Consider the following 17358-nt stretch of genomic DNA (forward strand, 5'->3'; position numbering starts at 1 on the left):
ACAATTATCCTTTTAGTATGTATAAGATCTGTAGTGATGTGTCCTCTGTCATATCTGATATTAGGAATTTATGTCTTTTCTCTTTTTTTCTTAGATAGCCTGGATAGAGGCTTATTGATTTTATTGATTCTCTGAAAGATCCAACTTTTAGTTTCATTGTTTTTTTCTCTTTTTACTTCCTGTTTTAGATTTCATTGATTTCTGCTCAAATTTTTATTATTTCTTTCATTCTGCTTATTTTAGTTTGCTCTTCTGGTTGCTTAAGGTGGAAGCTTAGTATTGATTTTAGATCTTCTTCTCTAATATATACATTCAATACTGTAAGTTTTGCTTTAAGTACTGCTTTCTCTGCATCGATAAATTTTGATAAGTTCTATTTTCTTTATCTATATATTTATAGACAATAGAACTTTGATAAGTTCTATTTCTTTTTCTATATATTTATAGATATAGATCTATAAAACTAAATAGTGTATGTATCAATGTGTGCGTGTGTGTGTGTGTGTGTGTGTGTGTGTGTGTGTATTTAGAGAGAGAGAGAGAGAAAGAGAGACAGACAGGGTCTTACTCTGTTGTCCACACACAGTGTAGTTGTGCAATCACAGCTCACTAAAGCCTCAACCTCCCTGGCTCGAGTGATCCTCCTGTCTCAGCCTCCCAACTAGCTACAACTACAGACATGCATCACCATGCTCAGCTGCATTTATTTTATTTTTTATGGAGATGGGGTCTCACTCTTTTGCTAAAGCAGGTCTCGAACTCCTGGCTTCAAGAAATCCTCCCACCTTGGCCTCCCAAAGTTCTGAGATTACAGGCGTGAGCTACTGCACCTGGCCTAAAAATTTTTTTAAATTTCTCTTGAAGTTTCTTTTTTGTCCTATGTATTACAAGTGTGTTGTTCAGTCTTTAAGTATTTTGGAATTTTTGTTTTTTAGCTGTTTGCTGTTAACTTTTAGTTTAATTCTATTTTGGTCTGAAAGCAGACATTCTATGATTTCTTTTAAATTTGTTCATGTGTGTTGTATGGACAAGAATGTGGTCTGTCTTAGTGAATGTTCTGAGTTTATGAAGAGTGTGTTGGCTGTTTATAGATATAAGTTATATCCAGTTGAATTGCTATTTAGTTCAACTATGTTCTTACTAATTTTTTTTTTTTTTTTTTTTGCCTGTTGGATCTATTTCTAATAAAGGGATGTTGAAGTTTTCAGCTATAATAGCGTATTTATCTGCTTCTCCTTGTAGTTCTATTAGTTTTTGCCTCACATGTTTTGCTGATTTGTTATTAGATGAATACACGTTAAGGATTGTTCTGTCTTCTTAGACAGTTTACCCCTTTATCATTATATAATACCCCTTTTGGTCTCTGAGAATTTTGCATGCTTGAAGTCTGCTGTGTCTGGAATCAATATAGCCAATCCAGCTTTCTTTGGTTTAGTGTTAGCATTGTACGTCTCTCTTCATTCTTTTATTTTTAAACTATATTTGTTTTTTATGGTAAAGTGGGTTTCTTGTAAACAATATATAGTTAGGTCTCTTTTTTTTATTCATTCAATCTCTGTTCTTTAATTGGTGCATTTAGGCCATTGATGTGTAAAGTGATTATTGATATGGTTGGATTAATATCTACCATATTTGTTACTGTTTTCTATTAGTTGCCCTTGTTCTTCATTCCCATTTCTTCTTCTTCTCTTTCATGGCTTTAATTGAGCATTTTATGTTATTTTATCTCTTTTCTTAGACTGTAAAGGTTTTTGGGTTTTTTTGTTTGTTTTTCAGTTGTTAACCCTAAGTTTTGCAATGTATTTCTACTTTCAAATAGCCCTGTTCACTTCACAGGTAGTGCAAGTACCTTATAATAACAAAATATTCCTAAGTTATCCTTCCCATGTCCCTTGTATCATTTTTGTCATTCATTTCACTTGTCCACAAACTATAGGTATCAAATACGTTGTTGTTCTTGTTTTGAACAAACTTTTGTTAGATCAGTTAAAAGTAGGAAAAATTAAAGTTTTTATCTTCATTTCTTCTTTCTCTTTCTTTATATAGATCAAAATTTCTGACCTATATTAGTTTTCTTCTTTCTGAAGAACTTTAAACATTTCTTGCAAGGCACGTCTACTGGCAACAAATTCCTTACTTTTATTTGAAAAAATTTTTCTCCTTCACTTTTGAAGGATGTTTTTGCAGGATATAAAATTATACATTGGTGGGTTTTTTCTCTCAATAATTTAAATATTTCATTTCTCTTTCTTTTTGCTCACATGGTTTCTGAGGAGAAGTTAATGTAATTCTTGCTCTTTAAGTAAGGTGGTCCCCACCCCTTGACATGTGACTTCTTAAAGGTTTTTGAAAAATCTTTGATTTTCTGCCTATGTGTAGCTTTTTTTGTTTGTTTGTTTGTTTTTACATTTATTCTGCTCGGTGTTCCCTGGGCTTCCTGGATGTGTATCTGACATTAATCTGGGGAAATTCTCAGTGAATATTTCTTCAAATATTAGTTCTGTTCTCTGTGTGGTTTTATTACTGTTTTTTAAATCTAGTCCAGTATTTTGTTTTTATAAAGCTTTCTTTATCCTTGCATTTCAGTTTTGGAAGTTTGTATATACATATCCTTAAGTGCAGCGATTCTTTCCTCAGCTGTTTCCAGTTGACTAATGAGCCCATCAGATGTAATCTGTATTTCTGTTACAGTGCTTTTAATCTCTAGCATTTCTTTTTGATAGCATTTCTTTTTGATTCTCGCTTAGAATTTCCATCTCTCTGCTTACATTACTCATCGTTTCTTACTTGTTGTCTACTTTGTCCATTAGAATCCTTAACATGTTAATCATAGTTTTTAAAAAAATTGCTGGTCTGATACTTCTAGTGCTTCTGCCACATTTGACTTTGGTTTTGATGTGTACTCAATTTCTTCAAACTGTGGTATTTCCCTCTTAGTAGGCCTTGTAATCTTTCTTTGATAGCCAGACATGATATACAGGATAAAATGAACTTCAGTAAATGGGGCTTTACTGATATAATGGTAAGGTGTTGGGAAGAGTATTTGAAGGAGAGTTCCATGGTCCTATGATTAGGTCTCAGTCTTTTAGTTTGTCTTGGACTGTGAACTTCACAATTTTCTCCCCTTAGGTGGGACAGGATGGTTAGACGGAGCTGGAGTTTTTTATTTTCATTCTCCCATAGGAAAGGCTAGAGAGGGCTAAAGTTGGGTATTTCTCTTCTTCTGGGTCAGTTGGTCTCTAATAAAACCTCAATAACATAAGCTCTGGGAAAACATTTTCTCTTGAGGAGCAGTCCTTTTTAAGAAGAGAGCGCTCTAGTGTATTTCACAATGGGTATTTTTCCTTCCCCCTGCCTGAAGCACAGGGGGATTTTTCTCAGATCTTCACTGTGAGAAGCTGGTGTAGTTCCTGAAGATAAAACTCACAAATGTGTGAGGGACCCCGCTCTACGACTCTCAGACTTGTCAAACACTGAACCCCCAGCAGTTTGTTAATTACATTTCCGGTTTTCCTACCCTGGCACTGGCTCTCATGGAGGTTTCTCTTTGTGGGTTTCTGCTCCAGAAAGTTGTGATTTTCTGTACCTGGGTTGTCTGTCCAATTTTGGGGGCAATGATTTGCCCTGTGACCTTACTAATATGATGGATCTAAGAAGAGTTGGTTTTTCAGTTTGTTCAGCTTTTTACTTACTCTTAGGACAGAGTGAAGACTTCCAGGCTCTTAACATTCTGGGCCAGAAATTGGACCAATACTGTCCTTTTATTGTCTCTTCTCTACACTGCAAGCAACCATGGTGTTTCTCAAAAACACAGATGTGATTAGGTCATGTCTGTAGTTGAAACATCTCATTAACCGTAGCGTAAAATCCAAACTCCGTGATTTGGATAACAAGGTCTTTGTTATTCAGCCTTGGTTTATTTTTCTATACTATCTTTTATGTTTTCACTTTACTGTTATGCTGAGCCATTGTGCACTTTATCCAGTTTTTAGTATCCTGTGTTCTCTCTCTTTCCCTCCTTTCACCCTTTGTTTGCCTGATACCCACCAAGTTTTTAGGTTTTACCTTAGAAACCATCTTTCTTATGACAGCCCACCTTGACTCTCCTGAGACCAGTCCATATCGCCTTCCTGAGTTTTTTCTGGTATAGAATCACAAGTGATTCTCAGAGTAGATACAATTAAAGGCCTCTGATGTAATTTATTGGCAGCCTGAAATATTTACTATGCTTGTAGTAATTATGAAAGACCTCCTAAAGCTTTTGCCAACTGTGTTTCTACTTGACAGTTAAACTCTCATGTGGAAAAGTTATATTATGGAGAATCTTTTGAAGGGTGTTGATAGTGTTTGGCTCTGCGTCTCCACCCAGATCTCACATCAAATTGTAATCCCTGTATGTTGGAGGATCTAAGAAGATCCTCATGGTGGGAGGTGATTGGATCATGGGGGCAGATTTCCGCCTTGCAGTTCTCATGATAGTGAGTGAGATCTTATGAGATCTGATGATTTAAAAGTGTGTGGCACTTACCCCTTCTTGCTCTCTCTCTCTTTCCTCCTGCCATGTGAAGAAAGTCCTTGCTGCTGCTTCTCCTTCAGCCATAATTGTTAGTTTCCTGAGGTCTCCCGGTCATGCTTGCTGTTAAGTGGAATTGTGAATCAATTAAATACTGTTCTCTTCATAAATTACCCAGTCTCAGGTAGTTCTTTATAGCAGTGTGAGAACGGTCTAATACAGACATGGAATCCATTTGTTTATAGTGTTCAATGTTTATTCTTACGTACAGTCAAATAAGCAAATTTGTGTACTGACAGAGTAGCTACTTGCAAGAATTAGTGCCCGAAACAGTTCTCATTGACTTTGCAAGTACTCTTTAGTCCCATATATTTTAAATACTGGAGAAAACCATGTAAATTAATAAATTAGCATAGTGATTTGTATGACTACCTCGTGTGCATTTGATTAGTGTGAGTTAGCAGCTACTCTCCTGTGGATGCACTAAGTCAAATTTTTGAACTTATAATGCATGTTGAGGTCTAAATACTATCATTTAGAGGTGCTGATTACCTTATTATTAAATATATTACATGATGATTATACTGAGGTACCCTTCTTTGTCACAGGTGCTAACAAAGCTATTGGGTGTGTGTCTCCTTCTACTTTACGTCCTCTTCCACCTAAGTGCATCTGATTGAATTTACATGTTTAATACACTTACAATGCTGTGTTACTCTATAGTTGTCCACTCAGTTCTTTATTACATATTTATCAATTCCAATTGGTCTTGGAGGAAATCTAAGCTATTGCTAATGAGAATTGTTTTGCACATTTTGATTGTGTCATACAGGGTTTTGTTCATTAGTAGGATCTGTTGAGTTTGCTTCTTTTTTGGGGGAGGGGTGGGGACAGAATCTCACTCTGTTCCCCAGGCTGGAGTGCAGTGGCATGATCTCTGCCTACTGCAACCTCCACCTCCCAGGTTCAAGATATTCTCATGCCACGGCCTCCTGAATAGCTGGGATTACATGTGCATGCCACCACACCTGACTAATTTTTTAAATTTTTTTTTTAGTAGAGATGGGGTTTGGCCATGTTGGCCAGGCTGATCTTGAACTCCTGGCCTCAAGTGACCCACCTGCCTTGACCTCCCAAAGGTTTACAGGCGTGAGCCACTGTGCCTGGCCCAAGTTTATTTCTTAAAAACTTTAGTAATTTTTTTGTGGTCAAAGGACATGAAGTTAAAATAAAGGATAGTGTGTTTAGAACTGGCTTTGTAATTAACTTGATACATAAACCAATGGAAAAAACCTTGCATGCTTTCTTTGCCTATTTCTCAAAAAATGGGGATTGTGGTGATTACCTACCTTCTGATGTATTTAAAAAATATTCTTAATATTTATGAAGAAACATGAGAAATATCCTGGTTGTTATGGATGTGTAATGAGTTTTTTATTTCACATAGACTTTAGGTTTCATGAGAGGAATGAGTTTGCATCTTACTCAGTTTTTTATTCCTAATTTCTGTCAACATATTTACCATGCAGAATATAAACATTGATTGAACAATTCTCTATGTATTTGATGAACTATTTTAAATAATCTTATATCTTATTTTTCAGTGCTTTTATTTCTGACATTTATTTAAATATTTTAGTTTTGGAATGAAAATGAACATGGTTGATGATAGAGGAAAATAAATGATTTGAATACAGTTTGTTTTGGGATATGATAATACAGTAAATAAAGTCACAAAGGCATACTTCATATTTGAAAATAGACATGGTTTTTCTTGTTATAGACTACAGAACCTTTAAAAATTAATAGATATAGTATTTGAAGATAGGTTAAAGATATTTTTTAAACTGTATTTTCAAAATCAGTTCTTTAGGTGCTGGGAATGTGGCTGATCGTGTTTTGGCTCAGCTCTTAACAGAAATGGATGGGATTGAACAGCTAAAGAATGTGACCATTTTGGCAGCTACTAACCGCCCAGATAGGATAGACAAGGTAAGAGAGAAGGCATTGTGGATATTATAAAATCAAGAACTGGTTCGTTTGATTTTATCAGGTTTTTGTTTTTGTCAAATTACTTTCTAATCGGTATTTCATTTAGAGGATATTGAAGAATGTGAAGCAGGTTCACTGTGGACTGGTACCATTTTGTCTGAGTCTGGTAAGACAGAACATTCTTGCATACAAGTTATACGAAGCAAGTTTACCACTTACAGATAGGCAGCAAGATACAACAGAAGCCTAGGATTCATTGCAAGCCAGTCTCTCAAGATTCAGGAAAGCTGCCCAGGGTGAATGGAATCTTGACTGCATGTGCCCCACTTGCACTGCAGCTGAGGGCCTCTGGAAGGCACCCTGTTCTGGGTTTTATACACTGAGGATGTGAGACTCACTGGGCTAAAGTGTTGGAGTTTCTAGGGGAGGACTGGAGTAGAACCTGGGCTGTTCCAACCAGTCCCTCCCTGTCTCAGGATGCTACAGTTATTCTTGAGAGCTATGAGGGGGAAGAGAGAACTGGGTCATTCCAAGACCACCCAGAGAGCTGTCCTACAAAGGATCTTAAACTAAAGGAAATTAAGAGAACAAAGGAAAGCTTTTATTTACATTTTTATTTCTTATGGTTCAGTAAGGACCATTTCTTGTGATTCATAACTCTTCAATATCTACTCCCCCATCTTGTATCTTACTTATAACATATTTCTCTAGAGAATTGAAGTTTTAGATTTCTTTGGAATTCTTTGTTTCATCTAATTTATTCTTCCAGAGTTTTCAACATTTTCATCTATATGAAGGTACATTCTAGCTATTTAGCAAGTACTAGTTAGACTCCAGTTACCATCAACACAGTAACTTTGAAGAAGTACTGTCCTGATTGTTGTTTTTAAAGCAATTAGAATAAAAATAATGGATTCTTCTATTTTTTTAAAGAAGTTACTCAGGCTGTTACATTAAATTAAGTAGTATAGGTGCAAAGCCAATCCTTTATTTATTTATTTATTTATTTATTTTTATTATACTTTAAGTTCTAGGGTACATGTGCAGAACATGCAGGTTTGTTACATATGTATACATGTGCTGCACCCATCAACTCATCAGCACCCATCGACTCATCATTTACATCAGGTAGAACTCCCAATGCCATCCCTCCACCCTCCCCCCTCCCCACAATAGGCCCCGGTGTGTGATGTTCCCCTTTCTGTGTCCAAGTGATGTCATTGTTCAATTCCCATCTATGAGTGAGAACATGTGGTGTTTGGTTTTCTGTTCTTGCGATAGTTTGCTGAGAATGATGGTTTCCAGCTGCATCCATGTCCCTACAAAGGACACGAACTCATCCTTTTTTATGGCTGCATAGTATTCCATGGTGTATATGTGCCACATTTTCTTAATCCAGTCTGTCACTGATGGACATTTGGGTTGATTCCAAGTCTTTGCTATTGTAAATAGTGCCGCAATAAACATACGTGTGCATGTGTCTTTATAGCAAAAGCCAATCCTTTTAAACTGTTACTACCACTTTTTCCCTAGGTCATAATTTAATAAAGGAGTTCAGTAATTTAAGTGCCTCATTTATATCTAATATGTAATATTTTATAAGGATTTAAGTTGAGTAAACATTTGCTCTCAGAGCATGAACCAGTTTCCCTTTTTTGTTGTTGTTAGAAGTATTGCCTTGCGTATGACTTCATGAGCTACTTTCTTCCTGTGTACATATACACATACTTTCAGTTTTAAAAAATGTGATTTTTAATAAAGACCCCTTTGAATGTAACTATTATGTGGCAAGAAAACCTTGCTTTGGTTAGGTATTTTGCTATGTGATAAAGATCCTTTGGTTAAATGAAGGAAAGCTTTGGACCTTAAAAAAAAAATTCCCTTACTGATGCGATATTTTATTAGAAGATAGGTGAGTTCTCAGTATTTATAGAAACTGGGTTGGTGTTAAGGCATCTCTGAAGTCTATATAAAGTATAAGACTGTATCTTAACAAGGACTGTAGAAACTGCTGAAAGAGCCTTAAAGTTTACCTAATTCTGCCTCTGGTTTCACAGATAAAGGTGCTGAATCAAAAATCTTCTCCTGGTAAGAATTCATTGTATTTTTATGATATTTATTTCCTGGTTTCCCTGTGGTTAATAAGCTCTAAAATGTCTTAGGATTTTTGTCACTATAGCCTAATCTGATAATAACCTTCTTTGACTTCCTAATGTTGGATGTCCTCGATATTAGATATATTTCTTGAAGTAGGATGTAAGGCTTACAATAAACTTAACTGCATTTTTCTAAATCAAGCTGTCTGACTTGCCCTGTTTAGTGCTTGCGTTGTTGTTTTCTTGCTGTGTAACAAATTACCCCAAATTTAGCAGCTTCACACCCATTTGTTAGTTCACATTTCTTAGGTTAGAAGATGGGCACCTTATGACTAGTTTGTCTGCTCAGGATTTAAACTAAAGACCGAAAACACAGTGTTGGCTAGAGTGCATTCTCATTAGGAGTTCATGTTTCTAAGCTCACATGATTGTGGCACAACTCACTTGTGATTGGGGCTGAGGACTAAAGACTGAATTACCTTACCTGATGTCAGCTAGGAGCCACTCTCAGCTCCTAGAGACTACCCACATTCCTTGCCACACAGCCTCCTCCACCATCAGAAACAGTAATGGAAAACTCCATTATGTTTTATCCCTGTCACACTGCAAATTTCCTTTGCCAGGAAAAGCCCTGTCCTTCTGGAGCGCTCATCTGATGAGGTTAGTCTTATTGAGAAAAAATCTCTGGACCTTGAAGTCAGCTGATTGAGGATCCTGCAAAAGCCCTTCACAGTAGCACCTAGATTAGCATTTGATTGAATAAGTGGGAGAAGGTATGTTTCTATCAGGGTGATACAGGACAGGCCGGCCCCAGAATTGGGGCATAGCCTAGGAGGGTTCTTGGCTACACCCAGGAAAGAATTCAAGAGCCTGATGGTGGTGTTAGACAGCAATCTTTTATTGATTGGTACTGCCCCTTGTAGTGCAGGGCTGACTCATAAGCAGTGCACCCAGAGTTGGCAAGTTATGGGCTTTTGGCAACTGTATTTATACTCACTTATGCCTACTTTCATTTACATGCAAATTAAAGGGTGAGTTAACACAAATTGAGTCTATGAAAGGGTAACTTCTGGGTCACTGCCATGGAAAGGGGTGGTAACCTTTGAGTCGCTGCCATGATATTTGTTTACTGCCATGGTTCTGGTGGCAATGTCTTATGCCAATGAGCATTGAGCTCCGCTAGAGATCGCTTTTATTGCCATCTGCTGGCTTTGGCCAGTTTCTTCACTTTGCCCCATCTGGACTAGATCTTGTTTTGTTCAGCGGAGTTTTCACCAGAAAACAAGTCCTATTGGTCTCCTACCTCATCCCCCGCCTCAGATTAGAAACTCCTCCTTAATCTTAAAGGGCTGCAGATGGGCACAGGTCTATCTTCTGTAAGTGCTTCCTGCTGATTTTATAAACATAGGCACTGCCTAGCATGGGAGGAGTAAAAATCTCCAGATACTGATGTAAGGAGCCCAACAGCAGGATGTTTTCATTTTCTGGGTCAGAAGATAAGATGAATTGGAAGCCTTGTGCCAGCATCATCTTTATATTGACTTTAGAAGATAAAAACTTTACTAGGAGGTTAAACAAGAAAATTATAATTAGAAGGAAGAGAAAACTTAATGCTCCTATGCCCACCCACAGCATCACATTATTTATCTGTGTGTTTGTGAAATAATAGCTTTAAGTCTTCTAGAGGTTTGTAAGGATTACTTATGGTGTCTTCCTCTTATGCCTGCAGGGACTTACAAGAAACAGGTTTAATCCTGGACAGCTGTACCCAGCTAGTTATCCTCTGATGTTTGATAGCAGTGGAGGTCCTTAATAATACCTGATAGGGGTCCTTCCATTTTGGGTTGTAATTGATCATCAGGGGATCTTTCTTTTTAAGTTTTTACTAAGACTAAGTCTGGTTAAACAGAGGAACTCTTTTTTTCTTTGTGGGAAAGGACAACATTTTATTTTCATAATTTTGAAAGGCCTTTTGAACCTGGCCTAAATTCCAAGAGCAGGGGTGGCATAGTGAAGTATGTCCAACTCACTATTTCCCATCATGGCCTGAATTAGTTTTTTAGGTTTCTGTAGGATTTCCTTTGGCCAGGGAACTTACAAGTCAAAAGACTTATAGCCAATTAAATATTTTAGGCCAGAGAGGAATGGAGGTGGCTTAAAACTATTTTAAGCAATATAGGAGTCAAATATTAAAAGCTAAAAATAAGTTTATATATCAAGAAAAACCAAGAGCATCAAATCAAGCTATACTTGGGGGAAACAGTGTTCCTGTAGACCTCTGAGGCAAAACACTTTAGTATCAGGCCATAACAGCAGTCAGAACCAGAGAAGAAACAAGTCACAGGAGCTGACAAAAAAGCTAAAGGAGAGAGTTACACAAATCTGAGAAGCTTTCAAAAGAAATAAATCACAGAATTGAAAAGCAAAAATTCTGGTAAGTTAGCAAATTAATACCTTAAGCAAAGCTGGCTCTAACACCTAGACCATTTTCTAGAAAGTCTACCACAAACAGTTTTCCTTCAGTCATAGCCAGCTAAATCACACTCAAAATTCTCCTCACAAATTCCCTTTCACAAACCCCATTATCACCCACACATACCATCCTTGACATGTCTGAACCTTGTGACCTGTCCTACACCGTCTCCCTCTCAAACACCCAGTTACTTTACTCTAGGACAAGAATCCACCATACAGGGTCCCTCATACAAAATCACTTTCTTTATATTCCTCCCCCACCACACACAAATATATATATATATATCTTTTATCCATACTTTCCTCACATCCCTCTTTTTATTCACTGATTCCCTCTTATTTTGAACCATTGCCTAAATGTGCTGCATATATTCCGTAGTTATGGTGGGGAAAGTGCTTTCAGTATTTAGTGATAATTGTAAAAAAGTTTAATATTTAATTCATTTCTGTTTCAGGTAGAACTCCATGTGGAATGTGAATTTTTTTAAACTATAGTTTTGTTACTACTCAGGTGATATATACTATATCAAAAGTGTATGTCCTTGTCAAGTCCTCTAAAGTTTGTGAAATACAAGAGAATATGCAGTAAAATTTTAAGTCTTATTTCCTTTCCAGTTAACTTTTTCTCTGAAGAACTACTGTGGAACATTATTTATATTGTTTAATAGTACTATAAAGTTGTTTCCACACTTGTGTAATTAGCACATAATGTTCAAACTGTGCCGTGAATGTGCCGGTAGAAACAAAACAGTTTTAAGGACAATTGAAACAACAACATCCTGTTATGAAATAGACACAGTTTTTACCATCTTTATTGTCTGGAGGAAACTGTAGTAGGAATAAAAAAGGTGACAAAGAGTTAAAGTACATTTTATGTTTTGAGGCTAAAACTGATTTTAAAAAGACCATTGTAGGGTCAAAGAAATATATATATAGTATAATTTTGGCTACATTAAATCCAGGCATTTGGCCTTTTAAATTAGCTAGCATATTTTACAATCTTGTTGCCTGTTACCCCACAACCTCTATGTTACGATAATTTTAAGTTAGTATGTTAAAACAAGGAGAAATCCTGGACTGTCACAGAAGTGAAATTGATATCATTGTGTTACCCATGTGTTGTGCATATTTAGTGTCTCTTTTTGACAATATTTCAGTTTCATGTCTTCTGGGGAGACTAAAGCCAAAGTTTCTTGGGGATTCTGGTGTTTCAGCAAAGAAAGTGAGACACATAGCTCAAAAACTTCATTATTTTACTCCTTGCTATGTCACATTTACATGTCAGACTCATTCGCTGTGATGTAGCACACTAGGCTGAGTGAAATAATTGCTTGTGATGTCCCTAAGTCGCCTAGGCTTTTTCCTACCTCCTGCTTAGATAGTGAAGAGAAGTTGAAGTTGCATCCTCTAGTGTTCATTTTGCGTAAGAGTAACAGGATGTGGTAGGACAGATGAAGATTAACGAGATTGTGTGATGTCAAGTAGACTCATTGTCTTTAGATTGATTGCTGATGGTCTGGATTTGCTTAGCATCAGAGGAGTTTAGAAACAAACAACTAATTTATTATTGATCCCCAAATAATAGTTAAATGCCCAAACTTTTGGAGTTTATGTTGTTTATTTCATTGTTAACAACTGCTGTGTGGCCCCTTTAGAAGTATCCAGTCCATGACATTTTGTACATTTGTGTTGAATCTTAAGGAAAACATGGTCATGTCTTCTTTCTCAGGTAATAAGCATGCCTCAAAATAGTTTTAACTCTGTGAATATCTTTGAATTCAGTTTATTTGGGTACTGTTAGTACTGATGCCTACTATATAACAAGCTCCTAATAAGAACTATTAAATTATAAGCATTATTCCTAGCATATAAACCTAGTTTTCTTGTAGTAGGAAATTGGAAGGACTTCAAAAATTTTACTTTAAGCCATCTATGGAAAAGATTGCCCAATTGAGGAAAATTGTGAAAGTTATGTGGAAGTCTTGAATAATTTGGTTTCAGGATTATTTTCTATTGTTGTGTTAGACTCATGGAGGTAGTAAATTGGCATTAATTTTCCTTACAGTTTTCTGGAAGAGGAAATATGCTTAATGAGCTAAATGAGACATAACATTTTGTTTTCTTACATTGTTGCAAATTGAAGTTGGGTTTTGTTGTTTGTTTTGAGATGCAGGCCTGGCGGTATTGCCCAGGCTGAAGTGCAGTGTCTATTCACAGATTGTAAAGTAGTGCAGCCTTGAACCTTTGGACTCAAGCAATCTCCTGCCTCAGCCTCTCAAGTAGCTAAGATTGTAGGTGTGCACCACAGCATCCAGCTTAAAATTTAGTTTTCTAGAAAGTTTATGACATGGGAAAAAGTTAATTAGCAATATTTAGAAATGTCCACAAATAAAAAGCTAAATATATGTATCTTTCAATATTCAAATGACTAGTGTTCCAAAAATACCCTCAGAAGAAAGGCTACAAATGTTTGTTCATTCTCTATTTTTTCCTTGTTATAACTATTGCTCTTCTAATATTACTCTTCTCAGCTAAGTCAGAACTAAAAAAAGGCGGCAAGGACTAACTGACATTAATAGTTCAAATGAATCATAATTCTTTATTTTCCCAAAAGTGTTTAAGGAATGGATGCCGGTTAATCTTTCACATTGTTTATCAAAATGATGTGAAGAGTCTTTGGTGAGCCATAATGAGATCACAACTGAAAAGTGTCCTCTACGGTTGTTTTCCAATTTCAGCTTTACCATCTTTACACAAGACTCTCATAAGTGTTTTTGTTATTGTTGCTGGATTTTTGTTTTGTTTGTTTTTTAAAGCTCCAAGTGTTTTAACTTCTATGGCAGTTATTCTTCTTTATCTTCTATGGCAGCCGCTTACAAGTTTTGACTTTGGGGATAGAGACTTGGGAGAGATCAGAGAAGAGAGACTGGTTAGAGTTTGTATGCATATATGGGTCTTACTTCATTTCAATGTTCATAAGATAAAGACTCTGTATCTCAAGAGTTGGCAAACTATGGCCTTTAGGCCAAATGTGACCCACCATATGGTTTTGCACATCCCATTGTCTAAGAATAGTGTTTACATATTTAAATGATTAGGAAAATAAAAGTGGTTTTTGGTGACATACGAAAATTATATGAAATTCAACTTTCAGTCCCCATAAATAAAGCTTTATTAGAACACAGCCACACTAATTTGATTATGTTTTGTGTATTAATGCTTTTGCACTACTGTAGTAGAGTAGTTACAGTACAGACTTATGGCCTATAAAGCCTAAATTATATACTCTGAACCTTTACAGAAAAAGTTTGCTGACTCTTTATTTGTCCTTTTAAGGTTTTAGAAGATTAGTAGTCTTTGATGTCTGTTGTTCATCTATGAGCCTCACGTTTTCTTTTAAAAAAAAATTATTTATTTTAATTGACATAAAAATTGTATCTGTAGAGTACAACATGTTGTTTTGATAATTGTGTATACATTGTGGAATGGCTAAATCAAGCTATTTAACGTGCATTACTGCACATACTTCTTATTTTTTTTTGTGATGAGGACACTTAAAACCAACTCTCTTAGTAATTTTTAAGTATACAATATATTGTTATTAACAATAGTCACCATGCAGTACAATAGACCTCTTGAATTTATTCCTCCTGTTTAACTGAAGGTTTGTATCCTTTGACCAATATCTCCCAACTCCCTTAGACCTCCAGACCCTGATAACCACCATTCTACTTTCTGCTTTTATAAGTTCGACTTTTTAAGACTCTACACATAAGCGAGATCATGCACTATTTGCCTTTATTTGTCTGGCTGGCTTATTTCACTTAGCATAATGTCCTCCAGGTTGATCCATGTTGTCACAAATGACAGGATTTCCTTTTAATAAAGGTTGAATAGGATTACCTTCTGTATACACACCACATTGTCTTTATCCATTTATTCTTTGATGAATACTTAGGTTGATTCCATGACTTGGATATTGTGAATAATGCTGCAGTGAACATGGAGTGCAGATGTCTCTTAGACATACTGATTTCATTTCCTTTGGATATATACTCAATAGTGGAATTGCTGGATAATAAGATAGTTTTATTTTAAATTTTTTAGAAACTTCCACACTATTTTCTGTAGTATCTGAAGCAATTTGCATTCCTGCCAACAGTGTACAAGGGGTCTCTTTTCTCCACATCCTCACCAACATTTATCTTTCATGTTTTTGACAATATCTATTCTAACAGGTATGAAATGGTATCTTATTGTGGTTTTCATTGGCATTTCTCTGATGATTAGTGATGTTGAGCACTTAAAAAATATACCTGTTGGCTATTTGTATGTCTTTTCTGAGAAATGTCTATTCAGGTCTTTGGCCCATTTTTTAATCAGGTCATTTGTTGCTGTTGAGTTCCTTATAAATTTTGGTGTTTCAGATTTTAACACCTTATCAGGTTTGGTTTACGAACATATTCTCTCATTTTATAGATTGTCTTTTCACTATGTGAAAGACATGTAGCTTCATGTAATCCCATTTGTCTATTTCTTGTTTTGTTGTCTGTGCTTTTGAGGTCATGTTCAAAAAATTATTGTCCAGGCCAGTGTCATGGAACATTTTCCCTATAACTTCTTTCAGTAGTTTTTCAGTTTTAGCTCTTTATTTGTCTTTAATTCATTTTGAGTTGAATGAGCCACAGAGTTTTTTAAAAGATTGTTTAAAAATGTTTAACACATAAGTTTTCTGAAGATACATTATATTATAAATCATATATGAGTAAAAATTATACTGAACTTAAATAGTAGGGAGGCTGAATTAACTTATTTCAAGTATACACCATCCCCTCTTGAAAGTTCTCTTAATCTTCAATTTTTTTAAATACATTTTCTTCCACTAAATACTTATTTTTTTCCACTAAATACTTAGTTTTTTTCCAACTGACTCCCTAAAACCCTTAAATCTACAATTTTTATTACATGAGTAACGTAAATATTTATTCATGGCACCTGAATCTTAAAGTTCCATTGGTTATTAGCTTTTTGTAGTTGTGAGTTGTATGCCCTTTTTAGTATATAGCATCATTGGGATTTTCAGGCTTAGATTTCTAAATTTTGAAAGATTCTGTGTTCAGATATATTTGTTTAGTAAATAATATTTGATATTGTCAACGTGAATTGAAGTAGGTTTAATATTAGAGAAAGTAATACCATAATAAAATACATGTTGCTGTCAAACCCAAGGTCTAAAAGAAATTGGTTTTTTCAAGATTAGAGAGGACATAGAAGGCTCCATGGTCTAGATGACCCATCTGATGCATTGACACCTGTCGTAAAATCCCAACCCATGGTTTCTTCATCCTTTGCTCATTCACCCACACTGATGGGGAACTATTAACTCACAAAATAGATCATTTCATTTTTGTGTCAGACTATTAGGAAGTTCTTTAATCTGATGAACCAGCAGCTGTTTGTCTCCCCAAACCTTCTATACATCCACCTGATTTTATTCCAAAATCTGTAAAGAACAGTTTTTAATCCTTCTTCTATATGGTGTTCCTTTATTTTTTAAAGCTGTTAGGTATCTTTACACTTTATCTCACTACCAGTCTTTTGTTTTTCAGGCTTGATATTTTGGATTATTTCATATGCCATTCTTTTTCCGTCTAAAGCATTCGCTTCCTTTTCTTGTCCTTTTCTCTCTGAAGTTGTCACATCCACGAACAAATATATAATGATTGTGTTCTGATCAGTACAGAACTTAGTGAGACTCCTGCTGCCTCTACTCTGAATATCTTGCTTCTACGAATGCATTCCAGGATTTTGCTAGCTTATTTGTTAGCTGCACATTGGGATTGCTATTGAATAAAGTCATCAAGAACAACAACAAAGGTGAAAAGCCCAGGTCTTTCTTCAAAAGTCTTCTAAATAATAGTTTTCACGCCTTGGGCTTGTGCAGTTAATTTAAGTTTCAGCAACTGAGGCACAATATATACCAGGTATAGAAGTCATCCTCCAAAATTAGCTCCTCTAAGTTTCTCCTACTTTTCACATGATTCCCAGATATTCTTTTCTTTAAGTCCAAGTAATTTCCCAATTATTTCCATGGCTGTGGCTACAAAGGCTTTAGGCCACAGGAATAGAGGAATTTGTTCTTACTAAATTCATCTTATTAGATTTGATTAATCTTCCCAACTTACCAACTGTGGGATATGTATTTCTTTATTCATTGATAGCAAAGGCACTATATATCTTAAATACCAAGAGGAATTTATATAGCTTTCTTTTTAAAAGATA

The 17358-nt window shown here is 35.7% G+C and overlaps 1 protein-coding gene across 12 annotated transcripts in view; it reads left to right on the top strand.

Moving 5' to 3' along the window:
• AFG2A (AFG2 AAA ATPase homolog A) overlaps positions 1–17358 on the top strand; it is a 396759-nt gene that overhangs the window by 131737 nt on the left and 247664 nt on the right. For 9 of the 12 annotated variants that reach the window (XR_012435054.1, XR_012435056.1, XM_045391842.3 and 6 more), the window contains one exon: positions 6379–6505. Coding sequence is in view for 7 of the 12 variants with exons in the window: in XM_045391842.3 (XP_045247777.2) it covers positions 6379–6505 (127 nt within the window). In the remaining 5 variants the exon portion in view is untranslated. Of the gene's footprint in view, positions 1–6378; positions 6506–8562; positions 8594–17358 lie in introns of all 12 variants that reach the window. The other 3 variants (XR_012435051.1, XR_012435050.1, XR_012435052.1) reach the window with 1 other exon arrangement.

The sequence above is a fragment of the Macaca fascicularis genome, chromosome 5 (assembly GCF_037993035.2).
Source record: "Macaca fascicularis isolate 582-1 chromosome 5, T2T-MFA8v1.1".
Classification (NCBI taxonomy): domain Eukaryota; kingdom Metazoa; phylum Chordata; class Mammalia; order Primates; family Cercopithecidae; genus Macaca; species Macaca fascicularis.